Consider the following 21482-nt stretch of genomic DNA (forward strand, 5'->3'; position numbering starts at 1 on the left):
TAAAAATTTCAAGATGGTGACAGCAGAGCATTAAGCCAAGCGCCAGACCTTTGTAAGTGCAGGCTCCTGGGTGACTGCACCGGTCCTGTGAGCCCGTGAGGCTGACCCTGCCATCAATATCCTTTGCCCATTTTCTACTGGGGTGCAAATGTTTTCTTAGCCCAGGGGTCAGCAAACTCTCTGTAGAGGCCCAGGCAGTAAATACTTCAGGCTTGCGAGGCTATGTGGTCCCCACAGCAACTACTCAAATCTGCTGTTGTAGTATAAAAGCAGCCATTGAAAGCCGTCACTGATAGTACATAAATTTAAAAAGTGTGGTGATACTACAATTTTATTTACAAAAGCAATCTGCAGGCCATAGTTTGCCAATCTCTGTCCTAGACAGTGACTTTCTTTTAGTTTTCCTCATCATAAAAATCTGTACATTTTTCCTGGTAGCTGAAGTTTTAGTGTACTTTCGCTACTCATTTCCTGTTATTTATTGCTGAGAATGTGGACTGGAAAAATTGTGCCTTGGGATATATATATGGAGGCATTCTTTGTGACTTAATAAATATTTCATGGGTATTTGAAAGGAAAGTTTATTCTCTGTGGGGTATAGGGTTCAAAATATATGTATTAAAACAGCCTCATTAATTATTATTCATACCCTCTATGTCCTTTGAACACTTAAGTATTCCGAGAGGTATCTTTTCAGGTTCCACTGAGAAAATGATTTGGTTTTCATCTTTGGCAGTCAAGAATAGAGAGTTATCTTAATACATTTCCTAAACATTGAAGCACCCTTGCATTTCTAGGATAAATGTTACTTGGCCTTGGTATATTACTTCTTCTACTACACTGTTAGTTTTATTTTGATGATACTTGTTTGAATTTAAAGTTTTATTCAGTTTGGTCAGAAGTTTTGCATATGAACATGTTCTCTTTAGGAGATATTGATATCAGATATCTGCGAGCTTCCTAAAATACACTGGGAGACTCTATCTTTTTCTGTTTTCTGGAAAAGTGTAATCCTGAAATTTTCTGTTCCTTGCAGATGAACTTTCCTAGAACATTCCACAAAACTCCACTGGTCCAAAAACCAAAGGACCCACTCACAAAGGCAAATTAGTCCCTCTCAAATGTCCAGATTCTACTGGAGGAGGGCAAAATTGGAAACATCGAGCATTTTGCCTAACTGAATTTTCTAAAATCACATTGGACTCTTATTAAATCACTTTGGTTCAAAATTTAGGGATTTCCGTATCTCCTACTACCCAGCTGGTGGACCTGGGAGGAAGAAGGGGGTTTTGGGAGCTGAAAGTAAACTACATTTTTGCTTTTTTGTTTTTTTTGTTTGGTTTGGTTTGGGGGTTTTTGTATATGAATGTTGGTAGGAGTAATTTTTTTTCTATCTTGAGTAGAAAATTTCCATTTTTCACTTCCTCTTTTGAGCATCTATTCTTTAAGTTTTATGTATCTGTATAACCTCATATTAACTTCTCCAGGGCCAATTACCTCTGTTTCTTTCATACTGCATCTTTTTCTTGTTCTATATTTCCAATATACTCTCCATTTCGATGTCAATATTTTCTAGCAATTTTTTTCAGTAAGGGTATGTGGACGGCATACATTTTGAATTTTGAAAGCCTAGTTATGGAATTTAAATATCACATTTCACTCAGAACGCTATAATTATTGAGGGTTGGTTTTTTTTTTTTTTTGGAGCATTTAATATTGTAGACTAAAAGAAAAAAATCTAATGTCTGTCTGAGTCTGGCTTTTTTTGCAGTGGAAAGGTAAACCTATTTGTTTTTCCTTTTTGGAGGAATGTAGACATTTCTATTTAATCTTATATTTTAAAAATTTATCTAAGGTTGTGTATGTTGCAGGTCCTTTTAAAAAAGTTAATTAGTTTGAGTATTTGGTTAAGTCTTCTGAATGTGCTCTTTTCTCTTGCTAGAATTTTTATAGTGAATATATTTTGTATAGTTTTTGTATATATATTTTTTACTGTGTATATATGTGTGTGTGTGTTTATATAGCCTGTTCCTAGCCTTTGTAGCACCTATCTCCTGTCTCATCATTTTCGACTCTGTATTCTTTGTGCTTGAGTCTGGGAAAAGCTTAAAATGTCTTCTGATGAACTGAATTTACTTCCTGTAATATTCAGTATGGTGGATTTGAATAGTCAGAAATAGCATACTTCCTCTCCAAAAGCTCATTTTCAGCTTGTCCTTTTTTGTGACAGGCTGCTCTTGTTTGTTGATGCATTATTATCTGAAAATTTACTGACGATACTAATTAGATATGTATTTGCTTAAATGGCTTCCATGGTCATTGCCATTTCTTTTGTATAACTATTATATTTAAAGTTTTCTTTAATCTTGATTCCCTTTTTTGGTAAAGTCTTGAAAACTATCCCTACTCCCCTCTTTAGAAAAATCCATATATATTTAAAACTGTTTTCCTTTTTTCTTCTCATATAAGTGACATCTTTGCTAAATATAACATTTCAGGTCATAAATTTATCCATCAAAGTTCTCCACCATTTAATGTGTCAGAACTTTTGTAGGTGACCTGTGTCTTTATCACTCATAAAATTCTTCTTTTGTCTTTGAAATTAAAAATAATCACATGGAAATGCCTAACTATTCATCTCTTTTAATTAGCTAAATTTGATTGCTACTTGATAAGCCTATTCAATCTTCATTTTCAGGTTTTTATTTATTTATTTTTTAATGTTTTATTTCTGAGAGAGAGAGAGAGAGAGAAAGTGTGAGCAGGGGAGGGTCAGAGAGAGAGGGAGATACAGAATCTGAAGCAGACTCCAGGCTCTGAGCTAGCTGTCAGCACAAAGCCCGATGTGGGGCTCAAACCCACAAACCGTGAGATCAACCTGAGCCGAAGTCAAACGCTTAACCGACTGAGCCATCCAGGCAACCCCCTTCAGGTTTTTCTTAAATCAGGAAATTTCTATTCAGTCTTTGAATGTTTCTTCTAGCCTATACTTTAGCAACTGAAATTATCTGGTATACTGGATATCTATTTTCATCATTCAATATATCTTACCTTCTCTCTTATCACTTTATCTAACTCATTTTCCTATTCAAATTTGGAGAATTTCTCAAACCAGCTTCATAAATTTGTTTCATTTTCTGCATTGTCGGTTTCACTCTTTACTGCTTCTAAGGTGACTTTACATCTTTCTCTATTATTCTGTATTTTGTTAACTGTTCTAGGTTCCTTCTCTCCTCATTTCATATTTTATTGATTGCATAGATTTCTTATCTTATTTAATGTCACGGAAATTATAAAACATATGGTGCGAACACTGTCCTCTTTTGTTTTGAAAATTCCTTGTGTAGAAATATGTTCTTCTTCCACCTTGGGGATTTTGTTTAATCCCCTTTATAGGTTGCTGAAATTTTATAGGCCTTATTGTTATCCTTGAATGTGGGAAGGTGTAGCTGGGTCTGGTATTTGCTTCCCACATAGTTTCTTGTGGTGCTTTGTTTTGCCTCATTTCACACTCATAAACGTCTCTAAGATCTTAATCCAGAAGAAGAGAATTGCTTTTGGTGGCTAAAGTAAGCTTATGATATTGTCCCATCACTTAGAGGAGAACAGGGAATGGAATAGACCCTCATCATTTGCCACAGATGAATTTCATCCTCACAAGGTTTGCGTGTTTTTCTTTGGACATGGTTACATCCATTCCAGCTTGCCGTTGGTAGGGGGTTTGGGCCTGGTGTCCACTTCAGGTCCATATTTTACTGTACCTGACATCTTTCCTGATCCCTACTGTATCCACAGAATCAAAGACAGAACTCTGCCATTTCCCTTGAGATCCAGGATCTATGGGGAGGACTCAGCGAAGCTGGACAGAACCATGGTCAAGAAGATGCCTGGGGCTCATGGGCTCTCTCTTGGGGCTTAACTGCCCCTCCCTTATCCAGTGCAGTGGCTTCTGCACAATGCAGAAGGGCCCTATGCAGATGGTTCCCATCACTTTTATGTCCCACTCTTTACTTCAAACTCACTTCTAGATTTGGGATTGTTCTTGGAGCTCCTCCCAAATCTTCCTCTCCATGTTTTCTACAACTTGGCCGCAGAGTTGAAAGTAGAGCGTGGCTAACATCCTTCAAACTCAGTCCATCTGCTTTATTTCTGGTGGAATTTCTTCTAAGTGTGCTGCATGTCAGTGTCACTGTCTTTAATCTTCGGACCTGATGCAGGCTTCCCCCAGATGCCTCCTTAAGACTTTCTCTTTTAGGGGATTGGACAGCTGTAGATGATAGTGAGGGCGTGGTGTGGTGAGGGTGAAGCTGTGTATGTTCAGCTTCCTTTTCAGAAGTCCTAAACAAACTTTCTTATCTCCCACTAAGACCCTCAGCTCCTTAAATTTTAGTTCCAGCATTTATGATGCCCTGAAAGCACACTTCCAAAAGTCGCCAATGCTTTACTTCTGCTAAAGTATATGGCCTTTCTCAGTTCTCATCTTGCTGGATGTATTTATAATATGGATAAATACAACACACACTACTTATTGTTTCAACAAATAGATTTTTGAATGCCTACTAGGTCCTTTGAACCTATAAAGATTAATAATTCCAAAACCTGATGTCTATTAAGTACTTACTAAGCAGCAGGTATTGTGGTGAGCGCTGTACACGCATTGTCACTTAGTAACAGAAGCTAGCACTTCATGAGCACTTTCTACATGCTCATAGAATTCTGCTCTAGACACAACCACCCCATGTAATATTATCTCCCTTTTTACACATGAGGAAACTGAGTTCACAAAGAGGTTAAGTAGCTTGCTCAAGGACACCCAGTTAGTTAAGTGGTAGAGTTGGAACTTGAACTCAGGTGGTCTGGCTCTGGAGTCCACGCTCTTAGTCTAAACATGATGTTCACAGTCTCCTTTCTGGTGTTTAAACCTGGGCTCTTAACACCTATGCAACACTGCCTCCCCATGGAAGGGTCAGGAAATGCACAATTACAATTTATACTGCTAGGTGTTAACATAGTGAGAAGTACTAGAAAATCTCCACAAACTCTTATGGGAATGTGGCAGTGGGTATACCAGGAAAGGCTTAAAATTGGTGCACTTGACGGCAACCAGGAGTGCTGAATTGGTTGACCATTTTAATGGAGTAAAGCGTACAAGGAGCTTCATCAGTTTGGCCTTTAATCATCTCCCCTTTTGTTTCTTTGATATTGTCTTTTATGACATTTAATAATCAGGATGGGCATATATTTTAAAATCCAAACAGAAATTTCCAAAAGTAAAATAAGAAGCCATTAATAATTGTGCAGGTACAAGAAGCATAAGCCAGTAATGTCCTGGGCCATGATTTATTGCTTAGTGGTTAGATTATGGCTGTCCAATGGCATCCTGAGTTTCCTTTTATTATTTTGACGTGTATAGTTACAATTAGGATACTTCATTTTTTAAATCGGCTATGTGATTTCCGTAAACTTGGCATTTGCATTATCTTGCATGTGAGAAATGATGTCAGAATGACTATGATTCTGATCATAATCCTTTGCCACCAAGGTCTGGGAAAGCTCTGTTTCAGGTGGTTCCTACAGGTATTTATTAACTGGAGCTATACATGGTTGAGCATCAGGGTTTGAGGCAAAGAAGAGAAGGCCACTGAATGAGTCCCCAGAGAACAAACACTAAGGGTTATTCCTCTCTATCTTTTGATAATCAACCATTCTGCTGCTTATCATGCAATATGAGTTGTTATGGAATTGAGACATTCTGAACAAGGAAAGGGTTTTGAATGAAGATGTACTGTAGAGAGGTGATTGTTCTTCTTTATTTATACTACAGGGAGCCCACAACAAGTGATGGGGGGGGCAAGTACTAATGATCATCTCATAAGGGTGCGAAGGTTTCACCTGTGTAAAGACGGGAGTGGTGATAAAGGGCATAGCTAAAAGCAAGAAAGTGCATGGATTAGTTCAGGGAACCAGAGACTACAGTTTTGTTGGAAATTACAAGGGTGTAGGGTGTGGTAAGAGATGAGGCTAGGGAAACAGAGTGGCCTGGGCAATAAGGCTCTTGAATACCTTGCTACAGAGTTCAAATTTTATTCTAAAAAAGTTGTAGATAAATGTTTAAAGGCTAAAGGGTGTGGAAGATGATTCAAGATTAGATCTGTGTTCTAAAAAGATTAATTTGGTGCCACTGTCAAGAATACATGGTTGGGGGAGGGGGGGGAGGGAGAGAGTAGGTAAAGAGACCAATTTAGGGAACATTTCAGTGGACTGGTTGAGAAAAGGGAAAGGCCTGAGCTAAGGCACCAAGGGGGCAGAGAATGGGGCCATGTGGGATGATCACAAGACAGATGTCAGAGCAGGTGCTGTCCAGCCTTGCAGTATGAGAAAGAGGATTACTCCCAGGTCCTTGGTGTAAGTGCCTGGAGTTTATGGTGATGTCATTCACCAAGATAAGAAATAGAGGAAAAGATGATATAAAGGGGTAAGCTGGATTATTCTTCCACTGGAATTCTCTCTCTCCTTGCCTCAGTGGTACAATTCTTCACTGGTTCTCTTCTGACTGTTCTAGAAACTTCTTCATGGTATTATTTAGTGGAGTTTCTTCGTTGGCACAGATATTCCTGCTGGCAATTCCTCTAAGGTTGAACTCTGGCCATCTCTGTCAATAAACTCCACCTCTTCTTGACATTTAAAAAATCCTGAGATTATCTTGATATTATCTCGGTATTACTTATTATTCATATCCACATTTTTTTACTACTACCCTTGGGCTAACAGTACTGAAATCTTTATTCTCAGTCCCAAGGTATAAATCCAACTGCCTGCTCAGCATCTCCACCCAAATATCCTACATGTTCAGACTCAACACGTCCACACCAAACCCTTTCCTTCTGAAACCTACTCCTTACTCTCTCAACTCTTTCCTCTTCCACATCCCATATTCATCAGGTCCTGTTGCTCTCCACTACAAAGAAGCTCTCAATTTCATTTATTCTCCTCCTCATTCCTTCTACAAGAATAGGTGGGATATAGAAAAAAGCTTGACACTTTGTCTCCAGAAAACTTTAATCCCATAACCTATTGCTGACATGAAAAAATCCACTCTTCTTAGATTCTCTCCCTGTCACTCTCCCTGTCATGCTTACATCACAAGGGAGGTGTCACTCTGCTATTCTGTATGTTACCCCTTTGCCAGCAATGTCTTCTTCTTTACTTGGTTACCTGGCAAAATGCTGCTCAATGTTCAAGTTTCAGATCCAAAGCTACCTCCTCTATGAAGCCTCCTAGGCCTCTCACATCTCAACCAAAATGATTTCCAACTCTGTTGCCCTAGCCCTTTGTCTCTTCTACTAAACTGAAATCCTTGAGAACCGGTGACCTCTTGGGCATTTTGTAATTCCAGAAGTGTAGCACAGTATGAAACGTCTGCATTAAACTGATGTATCCCTTCCCCTAACCAGGCAGTCCTGCTTGGAATCTAAGGAGGTGCCTTTTGTTAGAGAACCACATCCTCTTTCCCCAAGGTAATGACCACCAGCAGCAGCACCACCATCACCATCACCATCTGTCATCTGGGTACTCACATACCAAATGCTTCATTACAGGTTTTAATCTAGTGCTATTTACAACCCTTCTGTGAGGCAGAAATTTAATACCTGTTTTATTGGTGAGAAGACTGAGGTTCGGAGAGGCTAAGTAATTTTCAATGAGGTCACAAAGCTTGGTGAAAAGGTTAAGCTGGAGTTTAAAGCCAGAGATGTCTGATTCCAAAGTTGACTCTCTTATTAACCCTTATGCCTAAGCCTCGGTTCATTCTCATGAGGCACTGGAGCCATATTTCATTGTGAGGTCTTGCCAGAAAGGGAACAAAGGACTGTACTGGCACATACCATGGCTTAGGTACGTATGCACACATGACGGGGCCTGGTAACGCCAAAGGGCAGTGCATGGCCTATCTGACCTCTGCCCTTCCTTCTCCATGTCAGGTGGGGCTTCCCTACTGCTGTCTAAAGTAAGAACTCTGCTTGGTGTCCGGTTCTGAGGTGCCTGCTGCCTCACTGACATCGTCACCATAGAGGAGAAAGGCCATCATTATGGGGCAGCTTTCCTTGTCTTCCTGCTCAATCTTACTACTTATTGTGGGAGGGAGAGACTCACATCAGAATTACCTGGGAATTCTTTCCAAACTACACATGCTTGCCTTGGCCTCCTCAGGTGCTGATCTGGCCCTTGGTTAAGAATACTGGCTGAACACGTTCATTTCCAAGGACTACAATCTCCACTTGTCCTTATCACTGAAACCCCCCCATTTCTTCCAGACAAAATGCTCCTTCTGCTCAGATGCAGTCCAGGCTGCTAAGAATCAACACCATTGCCATGCCTGGCTCCCCCCTACCGTCTTTCAGTCGGGGGTTCTCGACCTGGGTGGCACTAGCTCATAGGAAGGCATTCAGAAATAAAAGTAGAGGCATTTATTTATTGGTTATCACAGTGATCAGGAAGGCTAATGGCACTTAACAAAGTAAGGAACAGTCCCCCACAATGAAAACATGTCCTACCAACAATGTCAACAGCAACCTCACTGAGAAACACATTTGGTGTTTGATTTAACTTTTGAATCGGTCTCTGCAGGACATGGGCATCCTCCGGGCTCAGCTGCTGCAGTCTTCCCAGGGCTGCTCTCCCTTGCCAGCCTCCCGAACTCCCTCATATCCTACAAACTATGGAAAAAGAGATTTAGTGTTCCGATGTTCATGAAATACAATGGTGGCAGGGAAGCTTGTCTATCTCCATTTCTGCCTTCCATTTAAGCTAATTTAACTCCCGACCCGCTAAGACATGGGAGGAATGGAGAAGAGAGGAAAAGAGCAGGAGCCGTTGCTGCCTCATGGGCAGATTTGAACTATCGCATCTGACAGGAATCCCAGGTTGATGAATAAACCAACCCTTTCCCATCTTCTTATGTATCTCTGTCCTCTCTCAGTGACTACTCCTTTCTTGCTTACGCAGGCCAAAGCCATGTATAATTATAGGTTTGCAGTAGAAGCTTTTCATGCTCACCCAGATCTGGCTTTCCTCTTCTTTTAGACATGGGAAGATGACATTTTTCACCATCTTTCCATAGGCTGAGGCCAAGTAACTAGTTCAGACCAATGGGTTGTGAGTGGAAGGATGTGTATCAATTCCTGCTGGAGCATTTCATTACCAGTGAGAGACCCTCCGGCATTTTCCTCTCTTGTAGCTGTCATGGTGGAAGCTGGTGTTAAGACGTCTCCACCAGCTTGGCTCCCAGAAAAATTACTCTGTGCAGAGTACCTGCGGACCCCCATCCAACATGTAGGGAAGGCAGAGGTTATAAACAAATGTTTATACCTTTGTTGCTTTTAGTCACTGAGATTTTGGGAATTGTTTGTTATCACAGCGTAACTTAACCTATCCTGATTGATTCAACGTTCATTTGCATGTTTAAATTTTTTTCATCTTTGTGCGTCGATCGTGAGTCAGAGCGGCTTGGGTCTGAGGCTGAGTTTCACCACTTAAAGTGACCTTGGCTAACCTTTCTAAACCTCAGTTTTCTCATGTGTCAGATAGTGATCATGACTGTACTAACCTTATGTGGTTGCATAAACGAAATGGAGTATTAGGAGCAAAGCACTTACCACAGTGTCTGGCAGGTAGCAAGGGCTCATTAAATGTTACTTATCATTTTTGTTATTGATCTAAAATGGACTTTACTTGCCCCCTACCCCAGATCCTCAGGAGCTTTTAGCTTTGGCTGCCTAGAGTCCTTCTAATATCCTTCTGCCTAAAAAGCAAATAGTCTGGAACTGCTTCCTGATTCTTTTACATTCCTTGCAGCTTCCAGAACAGGACATTGCTTGCAATAGACACTGTTACCCATATCTTTAATTGAGTACACACTTGTGATTGGAATGGAAAAAGTATGCCAAATGAATGAAAGAATCAGCCAAACTGAAGAAACCTGATTACTTTTTTTCAGTATGAAACTGGCATGTCTGGGAAACACGTCAGGAAATGTCCAAATACTCACTTTGTCTTTTGTTGCTGAGTGATCGCTGGGAAAGGCAAAATCCAGTCCCTTGGCCACACATCAAAAATAGACACACATTCCAAATTAGCAGAGAGCAAATCCCATTTGCATTTATGTGACAGCCAAGCCTTGCTAAGGATCCCAGAGTTTGTTTCTGGACCTCCGGGAGTCCTTTAGCACTTGGAGATAATTACAGGTTATCTTAGGACGGGCGCCTTCCTCCAACACTCCTGGATTCTATTTCAGCTTGACACTGGGTTTTACCAGGTCTCCAGAGCTAAGGAAACTAGAGGCAATTATTTGGCTGATGCAGACAGAAATACAAAACAAAATACTTACACCTTATTTATTTTTATTTTTAACCCATATACCAAATCTTCCAATTTGTAGGCAGTTCTACCAACTATTACCTAGTCTAATAAGTCCTCTCCAAACCTGGAGCCTAACTGGAAAAACATTTAAAACCAACCATAAAATCCATTTCATTACAAAAAGATTAAGAAAGAGAGAGAGAGAGAGAGAGAGAAAGAAAGAAAGAAAGAAAGAAAGAAAGAAAGAAAGAAAGAAAGAAAGAAAGAAAGAAGGAGGTAGGAGGAAGGAGGGGAAAAGAAAGAAAGAAAGGAAGGGAAGAAAAAGAGAAAAGAGAGGGATAGATTGATTCCTGGCCCCTCAGAAACTTTTTTTTCCTTTAAATGATGCCTCTTATAACTATTATCATATTTTCAAGATATCTTATAATATCTTAAGATATCAAGATATCTTATGATAGGTTTTTTGTCTTCCTTATATAACAGAGCTAATTTTGCAGTTTTATTTCTCAAAGCCATCTTTCAAGGTATTCCTGAAAACAAGCTACATCAGAAAACATTCAACACATCTGCAAGAGTTGAACTGCCTTTTTCCATCAGATTCAATCTGAACAAATTAACAATTTATTGGACCTTTAAGTGCACCCTAACCAGATGTCCTGAACGTACCTTAGAGTCCTATCCATCAGTGAACCCCTCATCTCTGTGGGCTGCAGAGGGCTGGAGTCCTTGAAACTTTCAATCAACTATAGCTGATTTAGCAGAGCAGTAGCTCCTCAATTAAGTAATGTTGGTTGCCTTATGTACCATCATTTACTGAAACTCTGATGCAGGGATTTTTCATTCCTGGAATCCACCCAGTTCCTCTAGTTGGACTGCCATGTGCTTCTCATTATAACCCAAGTACACAGGGCAGCGATGAGTGGAGAGAGGGGGGCTGGGAGTCAGAAGCAGACATCAGCCCAGCTCTGTCATGAGCTAATCCTAGGTCTTCGGGCAGGTCACTTAATCCAGTGGGTTGAACAAAGGTTTAACAGTTTGCTCATCAGTAAACTAAGGACACTAGTGAGAATGTGTAAGAATCAGGACACTTCAGTTCTGACTCTAAAGATTTCTTTTGTAAGTTGGTAGTTGGGAACCCAGAGGTATTTTCTCAGGAAAATGATACCATACCCGGTGATGAAGTTCCCAGTCTAACGCTACAAAAATCTGTTTAACTGCCATGTCCCTGGAGTATAACACATGGTCCTACTGATCACCACCACTATGGGATCATCTGATTGTGATGCTGAGGGTGGAACTCTGGGTGAGTGGCAATGGGGTCCCCTTGTACGGGCAGAAGAGAAAGAGAATTGGTACCAAACAGAAAAGAAGTAGCAGAAAGAGGAGTTCAGGGGCTCTAGTGGGAAAAGTGGAAAAGGAAGACATGCTGAGCCTGTGGAGAGCCTTTACAAATGTAAGGATATATTATTGGCTGTGGCTTTGAAAAGTCCTATCAATGAATTTATTTGGTGCGTACTGTCCCTTCTATCCCACTGTCTCCTCCACTCCTCCTGCTATCGACATCATCCTATATTTGAAGTTTTTTTTTAATTTTAAAAAATGTTTACTTTATTATTTTTTGAGAGAGAGAAAGAGAGTGGGGGAGGGCAGAGAGAGAGACACACACAGAATCTGAAGCGGGCTCCAGGCTCTGAGCTGATAGCACACAGCCTGACACAGGGCTCAAACTCATGAACTGTGAGATCATGACCTGAGCCGAAGTCAGATGTTTAATCGACTGAGCCACCCAGGTGACCCTATCTGAAGTCTTTAGGGCACTCATGAATATACCCAGCACTTTCCCAAGACTCATGATGGAAAATCCACTTTTTCCATTTAAGTAACTAACCATTCATTCTCTATAAAATAGACAAATATACGATACATAAACGTACAGTATCACAACAGGGGAGCCCTAGGAGAGAGGAAAGGTACATTTATATCCGTGGGCCACTCAACAGGATGCATGAATCTTAGAGGACCCTTGGAAAACTGAAAGGAAGCTAAGTTGCTCCTTGTTTTTCTCTGGATAGAGCTTTCCAACTCTGACTCCTCAAATCTCTGATTGAATTCCCAGCAATCTACTTTTCCTGACTGTAACCAGAAAAGCATGTTTAAATGAACATGAAATTCCATCAGTATAAAGCCTTGTGAAGCCCAGTCCACCAGCCCCATTGCCAAAGCCGCTAATAATGCCCTATTGTGTTACTGTGGTAGTCTAGGTTATCATTATGAAGTCTTGCTCCTGGTTGGGAAAACACGACGTTCCATTAAATGTATACTCTGGGTTTTCTCCAGGCCAGAGATACATCCTGCTAAAAGGTGGAATGGGCTGAGTTTTAATGTCATGGAAAAGAAGAGAACCATTCACCGGTGAAAAAGGAGTTGAGGGAGAAGAACGGTGAATTCAGTGTCCTGGGATTCCTTACTTCCAGCCTACAGACAGTGTCTAGCCAGCCAACGTATCTTAGATGCCCCAGGAAAAAGTGAGTCAGCATTCTTTTCCCTCCCGCTCTGCTGTGGTTGGGTGCTGGACAGCACTGTCTGAGAAGGTTCTTTCTAGGACAGAAGACCATGCCTTAGGGACCACCAGGGGCCTCTTTGCAATCACTGCCTTTGGACTCATCCACCACCTGTGTTCAACGACCGTATAAATTGGCCTGGATCAGGAGTGCAAGCTGGAGGTGTGCACACCATCAGCGCTAGCAAAGTTTTCATTCATTCTCTTCAAGCCACTGGACAACTAAAAGAACTCAGAGGAGTCCACCTAAATATAAAGGTAGGTGCCTGCATAGGAGCCCCCATCATTTCTCTCCTGGAGCAGTTTTGGGTCCCCAATATACTGCAGAGCATCCTATGATGCATTTAGAAAATTTCTCCAGGTTTAAATACAAAAGAAGCAGCAGCCTCTATAATCATCATATGCTTGGAGCTCAGCACACTGGTTAGAGACCCTCCTCACACTTGAAATAATTTTTTTTAAGTCAAAGCCACTTGTTTTTGTTGAGTATAAAAGTAACATACGCTCACTGTAGAAAAATTTGAAAGTTCAGAAAAACACACAAAAAAAAGAATTTAAAAATGTTATCCTCCAGACAGGAATACTATTACATATTAGGTAAATCAAGAAATACACATGTGTGGGTTTGCCTTTTTTTTTTTTTTTTTACAAAGATAGATTCCTAATGTACTTAATATTGGTGATGGTATTTTCACCTAAGAGTACATCATGAGCATTAGATAATTCTCTTAAAATATCTTATAAGCATACACAGTATGCATATTCGATGCTTTGCTATATCATGCCTTACTTAATAAATCTACTGGTGTTAGACATTTAGGTAATTTTGAGCTTTATTATTATAAACAGCACTACCATGAACATACATGTAGATCACTTGCTTGAGACTATCTTGGATTTTTCCTTTAGAACATAGAATTGTTACATGGAAAAGTAGAACTCCATTTTTTAAAAAAGCATTTGATACATGTTGCCAAACTACCTTCTTGCCTGCACTATCCAATACAGTAGCGACGTGCTACTTAAACTTAGATTGATTAAAAATAAATAAAATAAGACGTTCACATCCTTGTTCACACTAGCCACATTTCAAGTGCCCCATAGCTATATATGGCTACTAGGCACCATACTGGCCAGAGCAGGTATAGAACATCACAGAAAGTTCCACTGGACACCTCCAGTCTAGAAAGACCATGCAAATCTGTATTTTCCTTAGTAAGATATGACAGTGCCTACCTCCCACAAGTTGGCCAATATTGAATACTGTAATTTAAAAAAAATCTGTACTAACTTAATCAAAATTACATTTTGTTTGATTTTTTTCACTTCTTTGATTACTGGTGAAGTTGACATTTTTTGTTTGTTTACTGATTTTTATATATTTTTTTGTGAATTATTACATTTTCTCCCGGGATCATCTTTTTAAAACTGCTTTTTATATATTAAGGTCAATCTTTAAGCAATAATTTATTTTGTGAAAGTTTTGGTAGCTTCTTATTATCTTTTATTTCTGACATATGTTCACTTATAGAAATGGAAAATTTGAACATATTTTAATATTTTCGTAGTTTTCATTGTTGTTTCTATCCTCCTGTTGTAAAAGCTCTAAACCTCAGATTACAGTAATATTCATTTAAATTTTTTTCCGATTGTTTCATCCTTTCATTGCAAACATTTAAATTTTCAGTCCTTCTGGAATTTACTTTGGTTTGTGGTATAAAACAAAATGTCACCTTTTTTTCCCTTCATGTTACCAACCATTTGTCCAACAATCATTTTTTAAAATAACAAATTAATTCCCCACTGACTTGAACTTCCACTAAATGCTCACCTGTTCTTGGATTTCCTTCTAGATTTTCTGTCGTATATACCTATTCTTTGGCCTTTACCATCCTGTTTGTAATCATTTGCTTTACAGTACATTTTAATATTTGGAGGTATAAGTACTTCTTCATTATCTTTTTCTAAAATTGTTTTACTTCTTTTCAGTAGTTTTTTTGTTCTCTAAGATAAACTCAGAGTCATTTTGTTAAATTCCTCTCACTGCCAAAATAAATTCTTTCAGAACTTTGGTTTAAATGATTAATTCAATTCAAATTAATCGGGAGAACTGATTCTCTCCAATGTGAAGTCAATCCATTCAGGGGCGTGGTGGTTCTATCCATCTTTTCAAGTCTTCCTGTGTGTCCTTCTGAACTGGCTTTTTTTTTTTTTTTTTTTTTTGGGGGGGGGGGGGGGGGGGGGGGGGGGGGGGAAGCCCCATGATGGGCACCTCTGACTGTTTTTAGACACAGTCTCTGAATTTGTGAGCTGTTGCCCCCAGCCACTAGAAGTAACAAAAGAAATTCCATTTCTTAGTACTGGAGTATATTTTCAGTATCCACCTTCTCATAAATCTCTAAGAAAGAGATCTCACTTTCCATCCAAAGAATCTGGAGTTCAAAACAGCCCTTACGGAAAAATCAAACTCCAGGGGCAACTGCAAAGCACATTTGGTGTCTAGCTGGCCAGCTTATTTTGTGGGACTCTTTTTCCAACTCCTAAATACTTTCCAGTCTGTGAAATTCATCTCCTCACCACTGTTAACAGCAAGCGCCTCTCCTGGCACCAGAGAGCTCACATAGTTTTAATGAGCATGGATCTTCTCTGAGGGGCTTTTTATTGTTGAGGCTGGATTTTAGTAGATAGCATTAAGCTTCCTGGAATGACTGTGGGCTTGGCAAATCTAAGGGCATTTGGGAAGTATTTAATTGGACAGAGTTCAGCTCCCCCTTGAGCACACACAGACCTGAAGCCTACCCACTATCCTTTTTGTTAAGGAAACCAGGGATCCTGCACCTCCCAGGGAGCCCACCAGTGAAATTACCAAGAATTTGAACCGGTCTGCATCGGAGGTCCCAAGCCCAAGACAGGCGGACGGGACTTTACCCACAAGGGACTTTTGGCACTGTCTGGCGACAATTTTGGTTGTCACCAATGAGGGACCTGGGGGAAAGGGGGCAGAAGAGAGGGAACATGGAGCCGGGAAGTACTGGGTTACTGGGAGAGGCCAAGGGTGCTGCTAAACATCCTACAACGCACGTGATGGTCCCACAACAAAAGATTCCCCAGCCTAAAACCCAAGAGTGTCTAGGTGGAGAAACCCGCCTTATATTTTCACTAATTGCCTAGTCAGCGTGCACCGTGTTATTAGGAACAAAGGCAATGCATTATGCAGGACAGAATGTGGGTTTCGTTGTTGTTGTTTGTTTTCAAAGACATGACTGACTTTCAAAAGCCCACTCCAGTCTTTCCTGGAAGTTCTGCCTCTCCAAAGCACGCCCTTCTCACCAGGTTTCAAAAGCAAATGGAAAGGATTCACAGAAACGATAGTAGGTCGACAGCATCCTCACACTCCCTCGCACGCTCCTCGTTCACAGAAAGCTAGGCGGAAAGTAGGTTTCCCCCCTCGAACTCCAAGCAACGCCCCTGCCGGCTCCGGCGGCAGCGAAGGATGAGGAGGCGCGCTCCCGGACCGAGGCGCAGCTCGGGGCCTCGGCCACCCCCCGCGGTCCCTCTGGGTCCCTGGAGACGCGTACCTGTCCCAAAGCCTCGCTGCCAACAAGCGCAGCCCGGCAGCGGGCATCATCAGCTGAACCCAGGGTGCAACAACTCATGGCACTTACTTGTCCAAAATGAAGTACAGGTCAAATCCCCCGTAGCAGGCTGGACCCCCTTCCTCCCTGCGTCCCCCTTGCCCGGCGCAGATGAGCACAAAAGTGGCCAAGGAGAGACACTTGAAGCCAATGCCGAGGGCTCTCTGCTTCACGGTGGCCATGACCTGCAGCCCAGGGAGACGGTACGGTCCTCGGCTTCCCACGCGCCTCGAACTCGTCGGGACCCTCAGGGACGCGCCATCCGAGGGGCCCTGCTCGCGGGCCCTTTATTCCCCCTCGCGCTCCTGGAACTCCCCGGAAGCAATTGTCTGGAGGAGTTCAAGGTTTTCCTTCTGGTTTCCGCTTCGATTCTGTTTCTAGGTTTCAGGTTTCAAGAATCCCAATACTGTACTCGGCGTTTTTAAAGGGGCTGCTCCTGACTCGGCGGCGGACCGCTCCGGAGGCTGCGCTGACGTTTCGCAATGGAAGCAGCTCCGTCGGGACGCTTCTTTGTCCTGGCTTTTAAATATTATGGGGTGGGTTTTCAAATTGTTCTTGGTTGGGAGAGTGCCTTGCCTTTTCTCCCTCCTCTTGCCCCCTTCTCCCCTCCCTTTCTCCTTTTTTGGGGGGCGGAAAGAACGTTCAAAGGGTGCCGCCTTGTGGCCGAAGACGGAGAAAGCGCTCTTCGGCCTTCGCCTGAGTGGCTGTGCGTGTTTTCTCATTCCTTACGCACCTTCCCTTTCTTTCTCCGTTATTTCCTACCCATTCCTACTTCTTGCTCACTCTCTAGCCTTTATCCATGTCCTCTCCTTTCCTATCCTGCATCTGTTGATAAGGTCACTGTAAACATTTGATGAGAAATTACTCACTCCGAGCACCTTGGCTCCAACCCCGGGGCCGGGACCTTTGCAAAGGAGCCATTGTGCAAATGAAGTAGAGAAGAACGGGGCCTTTGTGATCTAATTCATCCCAGTGACCTTACTGCACTATTAGTGCAGATCATAAAAGAGACTGCTGGGGTCCAGTCATGTGACTGGGAATAGCATAAACGGTTCCAAAGAAAAGGCTGCTCCCGGCCTGGAACAGCGGGCACTCTAGATTGTCTCCATCTCTAGATTTTAGAGACTCTGAGAAGTTCTTCTTTCCAGCCTGTGAACTTTGACTTTTTTCACCCTATCTTCGATTTGGAACAGAGGGAGTAAACAGCTCACAAGGGTACAGACCTTCCAAATAGTTCGGGACTGGCAAGGAAGTCTTGTGCTAGCCTTTCTGAAGTGAGGCATCCTCTTTAGAGAGGATCCAGGCAGGAACTCAGTTTTAGCTTCATAGATCTTCCACCTGGGGAGTCCTCAGTGCACACTTATGCTCCATTTTCCAGCATTATTTCTCCACACACTCATCTTCCCCCTCCATTTGTGATCCTCTAAGATGCTTACCATCCATGGTGGTTTCCCCCAACCAGGTGTGCCATGGAATCCTCGTGTCTTGGAATGCTTCGTTAAACAATATTTTTGTTGTCAGATAAGTTTTGGGGATTCAGAAAGCATAAAGCATTGCCCTGCCTCCAAAACGATCCTCAATGTCCTTCCTTTCCTGATATTCAAACACACCCTCCCCTCCCCGCACTGACTTTTATGTAGTTGATAAGGTATTGCAGAAATGATGTGTGACTTCTGAGGCTACATCATAAAAGATATTGTGGTTTCCTTCTAGCTCTCTTGAATGAGGAGCCCACTGCCATGTCAAAAGTTCACTCAAACAGCTGTATGGGGGCGTCCATGTGGCAAGAAGCTGGGATGCCCTGCTGATAGCCAGCAACAGGTTGCCAGCCATGTGAGGACCTCGTCTTGAAAGTGGACCCTCCAGCGCTAGTCAGGCTGACAGATGACAGCAGCCCCGGTCAGCATCTGGACTGAAGTCCTATGACAGACCCCAAGCCACAAGCACCCAGCTAAGCCAATCCCCGATTCCTGACCCACAGAAATTATGAGATAATTATTGTTTGTTTGTATTTTAAGCCTCTAATTTGGGGGGTAATTTGTTATGCAATAGTAGATAACTAGAAAATACCTATACACTGAAGTTTTGATAATTTTTTTAAAGAAGTTTAACTGTATTTCCCAGACTTACTCAGCCCTGAAACTGTTCTTTCCAAATAACACCTATTGACACCTACACTTTGGGGATCACTGCTCTCAGGAAAAAATAATTGGGAGAAGATTAAAATACTCTAAATTGCATGACTCTTGCTTTTCCATATCTTTAAAGTAGAATAAAGATATCCAGAGTCACTAACAGGGGTAAATGAAGCTCTTGGTATACTAGCAATATGATGGCTCAACAAGTCTGCAGCTGGAGACATTATTGGTTTCTTTGCACTGGCAACATTTTCCTTCGGTTGTTGGGGTATTGCAGCCTTATAATTAGAGCATGTAGGGAAATGTTGGGGGGGAGAGTCTTCATTGGCTTCCTGCTAGCATTTCCCAGATTAACGTCACAGCTAAGAGACATCCAAGTATCAAATGCCCTAATGCAAATGTTATTTGCTGGAGCGATCTCTCAATGCTATGATTCGACTGAGGGGTCTGGGTTCTTAATCCCTTCCAAGGACTCCCGTGTTCTGGAGGAGATTGATTGACTTTCCCAAGGTCCACAGAGATAGATACATGAAGTTTGGAAGCAACCCCTCTGCCCTTCAAAGTCAAGTCAGTGGAAGAACTGTATAAACTGTGATGTTGAGGCTATGGAGAAAAGTTTCTGGAGTTAGAGAAGTGCAAGGGCAAACTAACCATGTACGTGGAAGTGTTTGAATGGTAACCTGGAAACCAAGGCAAAGGAAAGTTTCTCAGAGGAAGAAGCAGTCAAGAGAGTCACATGTTGTAGAAGTCAAAGGCATAAACCCTGAGAAAACCTCAGTGATCTGAAGTATATCATCATGTCACCAAGGAGATTCCAATGAAGTAGTGCTTGTGGATGTTGGACTGCACTGGGTTATTAGGAAAGGAAACTTCTCTTTCAAGTATAGAGTGGGATAAGTGGTAACTTGTGAATGTTTGAATGTTTCAATGCCATAAAGAAAGATCCCAGGATACTTAAGGATACCAGGAATTTCAAGCTCCCTGCCTTCCAAAAGAGTGGAGAGTTTGCTTTACAAGACTGGTCGTCTTAAGGGTTTAGTCCTGCACTACTGTTGTAATTGAATTTTCCAGATTCCCTTATTTGAAGTAGAAATTAATTAATAATGACCTGCCTGTTTACAGGCCCCCCAGCGACTTGCTGTCCCATACTTGCCCCCCACCTCCAATATATGACTGAGCCCCATTTGTCAAGCTGTCAAAAACAAATTTTGCTGTCTTAATAACATTGCCATTTAACCTTCAAGAGTCTCAGGGGACACTTACCCATTTGTCTGTGTTCTTGACAAAAGCTCTGGAAAATGCTCCAGGTAACACACACTACCCAAGAAATCTTGGGAATTTTTTTCCTTAGAAATATTTGTCCACAATAAGAATAGAATATGGACAGATCTGACAGCCTCTACAAAATTTGGAGTCAACCAAGTAGGACGAATGTTTGCCAAGCTCTTGCTGGTCTCATTGGTCCTTGGGGCTTGGTGGCACCCCAAAACTTCCTAAAGCAAAACATCAGTTAGTAAAAATAGTCTCTTTTCATTGCCATGAGATTTCCTTTATGCTCATCCTCCATAGGACTTCTATTTACAGAAATCCAAGGCTTTTTGCAAACCTGTAGACCATTGCAGTCTATCCTAAGTCACATCCAAACCCAGGATGAAGTTTAATCACCAACCTGCTCTTAGCCCAATCTAGCTAGAGTTGAGCCAAAGCTCAAAGCTTAACACACCAAGCACAACACAGAAGATACATTCTTACATCTCAACCAAGAGAATAATCCATAACTCGTGCCAACATCTCCTAAAAATCCATCCCAGATCCTCATAAAGACTCAAAACCTTACTGAATAAAATGTTCATTTCATTTAGATCAGAGGCCAGGCCAATCCAACCTAGAACCCAGAGGAGGGATAAAATGGACCAGTACAGTCTAGGGTCTTGACGAGCCCAGAGCTTACAAATGTCCAATGGAAGATGGAGTTGTATCAGACAAGTCAAGGCTCGCAAAAAGCCAAACCTAAGACCAATTTAAGTCCTTTTTCACCTAGTTCTGCTCAACGCTGGCATATTTAAGCATATTCAAGACCAGAGTCTTACTCAGAGACCACAGACCAGTTTACTGTGGAAGATGTGAGAAGAAATCTACCTAGGCCTGCCATGCCCATAACTCCTTTGACACTTTTGCTAGTGTGTCCACAGCCCAAGCCAGAGAATCTAGTGGTTCTCACTGTGCGTGAACACGTGTATGGATAAGAATATTTGGAAGGAGTACTGTGAAAATGGGGGCAAAGAAATTTACTCAGTTATAACCAATGGAGCTTTTTCCTTTTTTTATTTAAACAATTTTTTTTAATATTTTTTATTTCTGAGAAAGAGAGACAGCGTGAGCAAGGGAGGGTCAGAGAGAGAGGGAGACACAGACTGAAACAGGCTCCAGGCTCTGAGCTAGCTGTCAGCACAGAGCCCGACACAGGGCTCGAACCCATGAACCGCGAGATCATGACCTGAGCCAAAGTTGGACACCTAACCGACTGAGCCACCCAGGCGCCCTTCACTGGAGCTTTTTCAAGATAAATGTATCTGTACAATGTCAGAAATAGATAGAAGGGTTTCAGAGACACGCACAGTCTTACAGTGACTAATTGCCTTTCCCTCTGGCCTCACCACACAACTCTGATTAGATTTATTGTAGAATTAATGGTAAATCCCATAAATTGTTTAAGTACTGGTCAGGAAAACATACTAATTAACATTGTAATTGCACACCAGCCTATTTAGGGCAAATTACTAACCAGGTGAC

At 41.7% G+C, this 21482-nt stretch overlaps 1 protein-coding gene across 1 annotated transcript in view; it reads right to left on the minus strand.

Annotated features, from left to right (window-relative positions):
• Window positions 1-16991, minus strand: part of ANTXR1 (ANTXR cell adhesion molecule 1) — a 215234-nt gene extending 198243 nt beyond the window's left edge. The window contains exon 1 of the mRNA XM_039239602.1: window positions 16582-16991. Coding sequence (XP_039095533.1) covers window positions 16582-16733 — 152 coding nt within the window. The 5' untranslated portion in view covers window positions 16734-16991. The remainder of the gene's footprint in view (window positions 1-16581) is intronic.
• Window positions 16992-21482: the final 4491 nt, after the last annotated feature.

The sequence above is a fragment of the Hyaena hyaena genome, unplaced genomic scaffold (assembly GCF_003009895.1).
Source record: "Hyaena hyaena isolate Hyena2069 unplaced genomic scaffold, ASM300989v1 scaffold_158, whole genome shotgun sequence".
In the NCBI taxonomy this organism is placed as follows: Eukaryota; Metazoa; Chordata; class Mammalia; order Carnivora; family Hyaenidae; genus Hyaena; species Hyaena hyaena.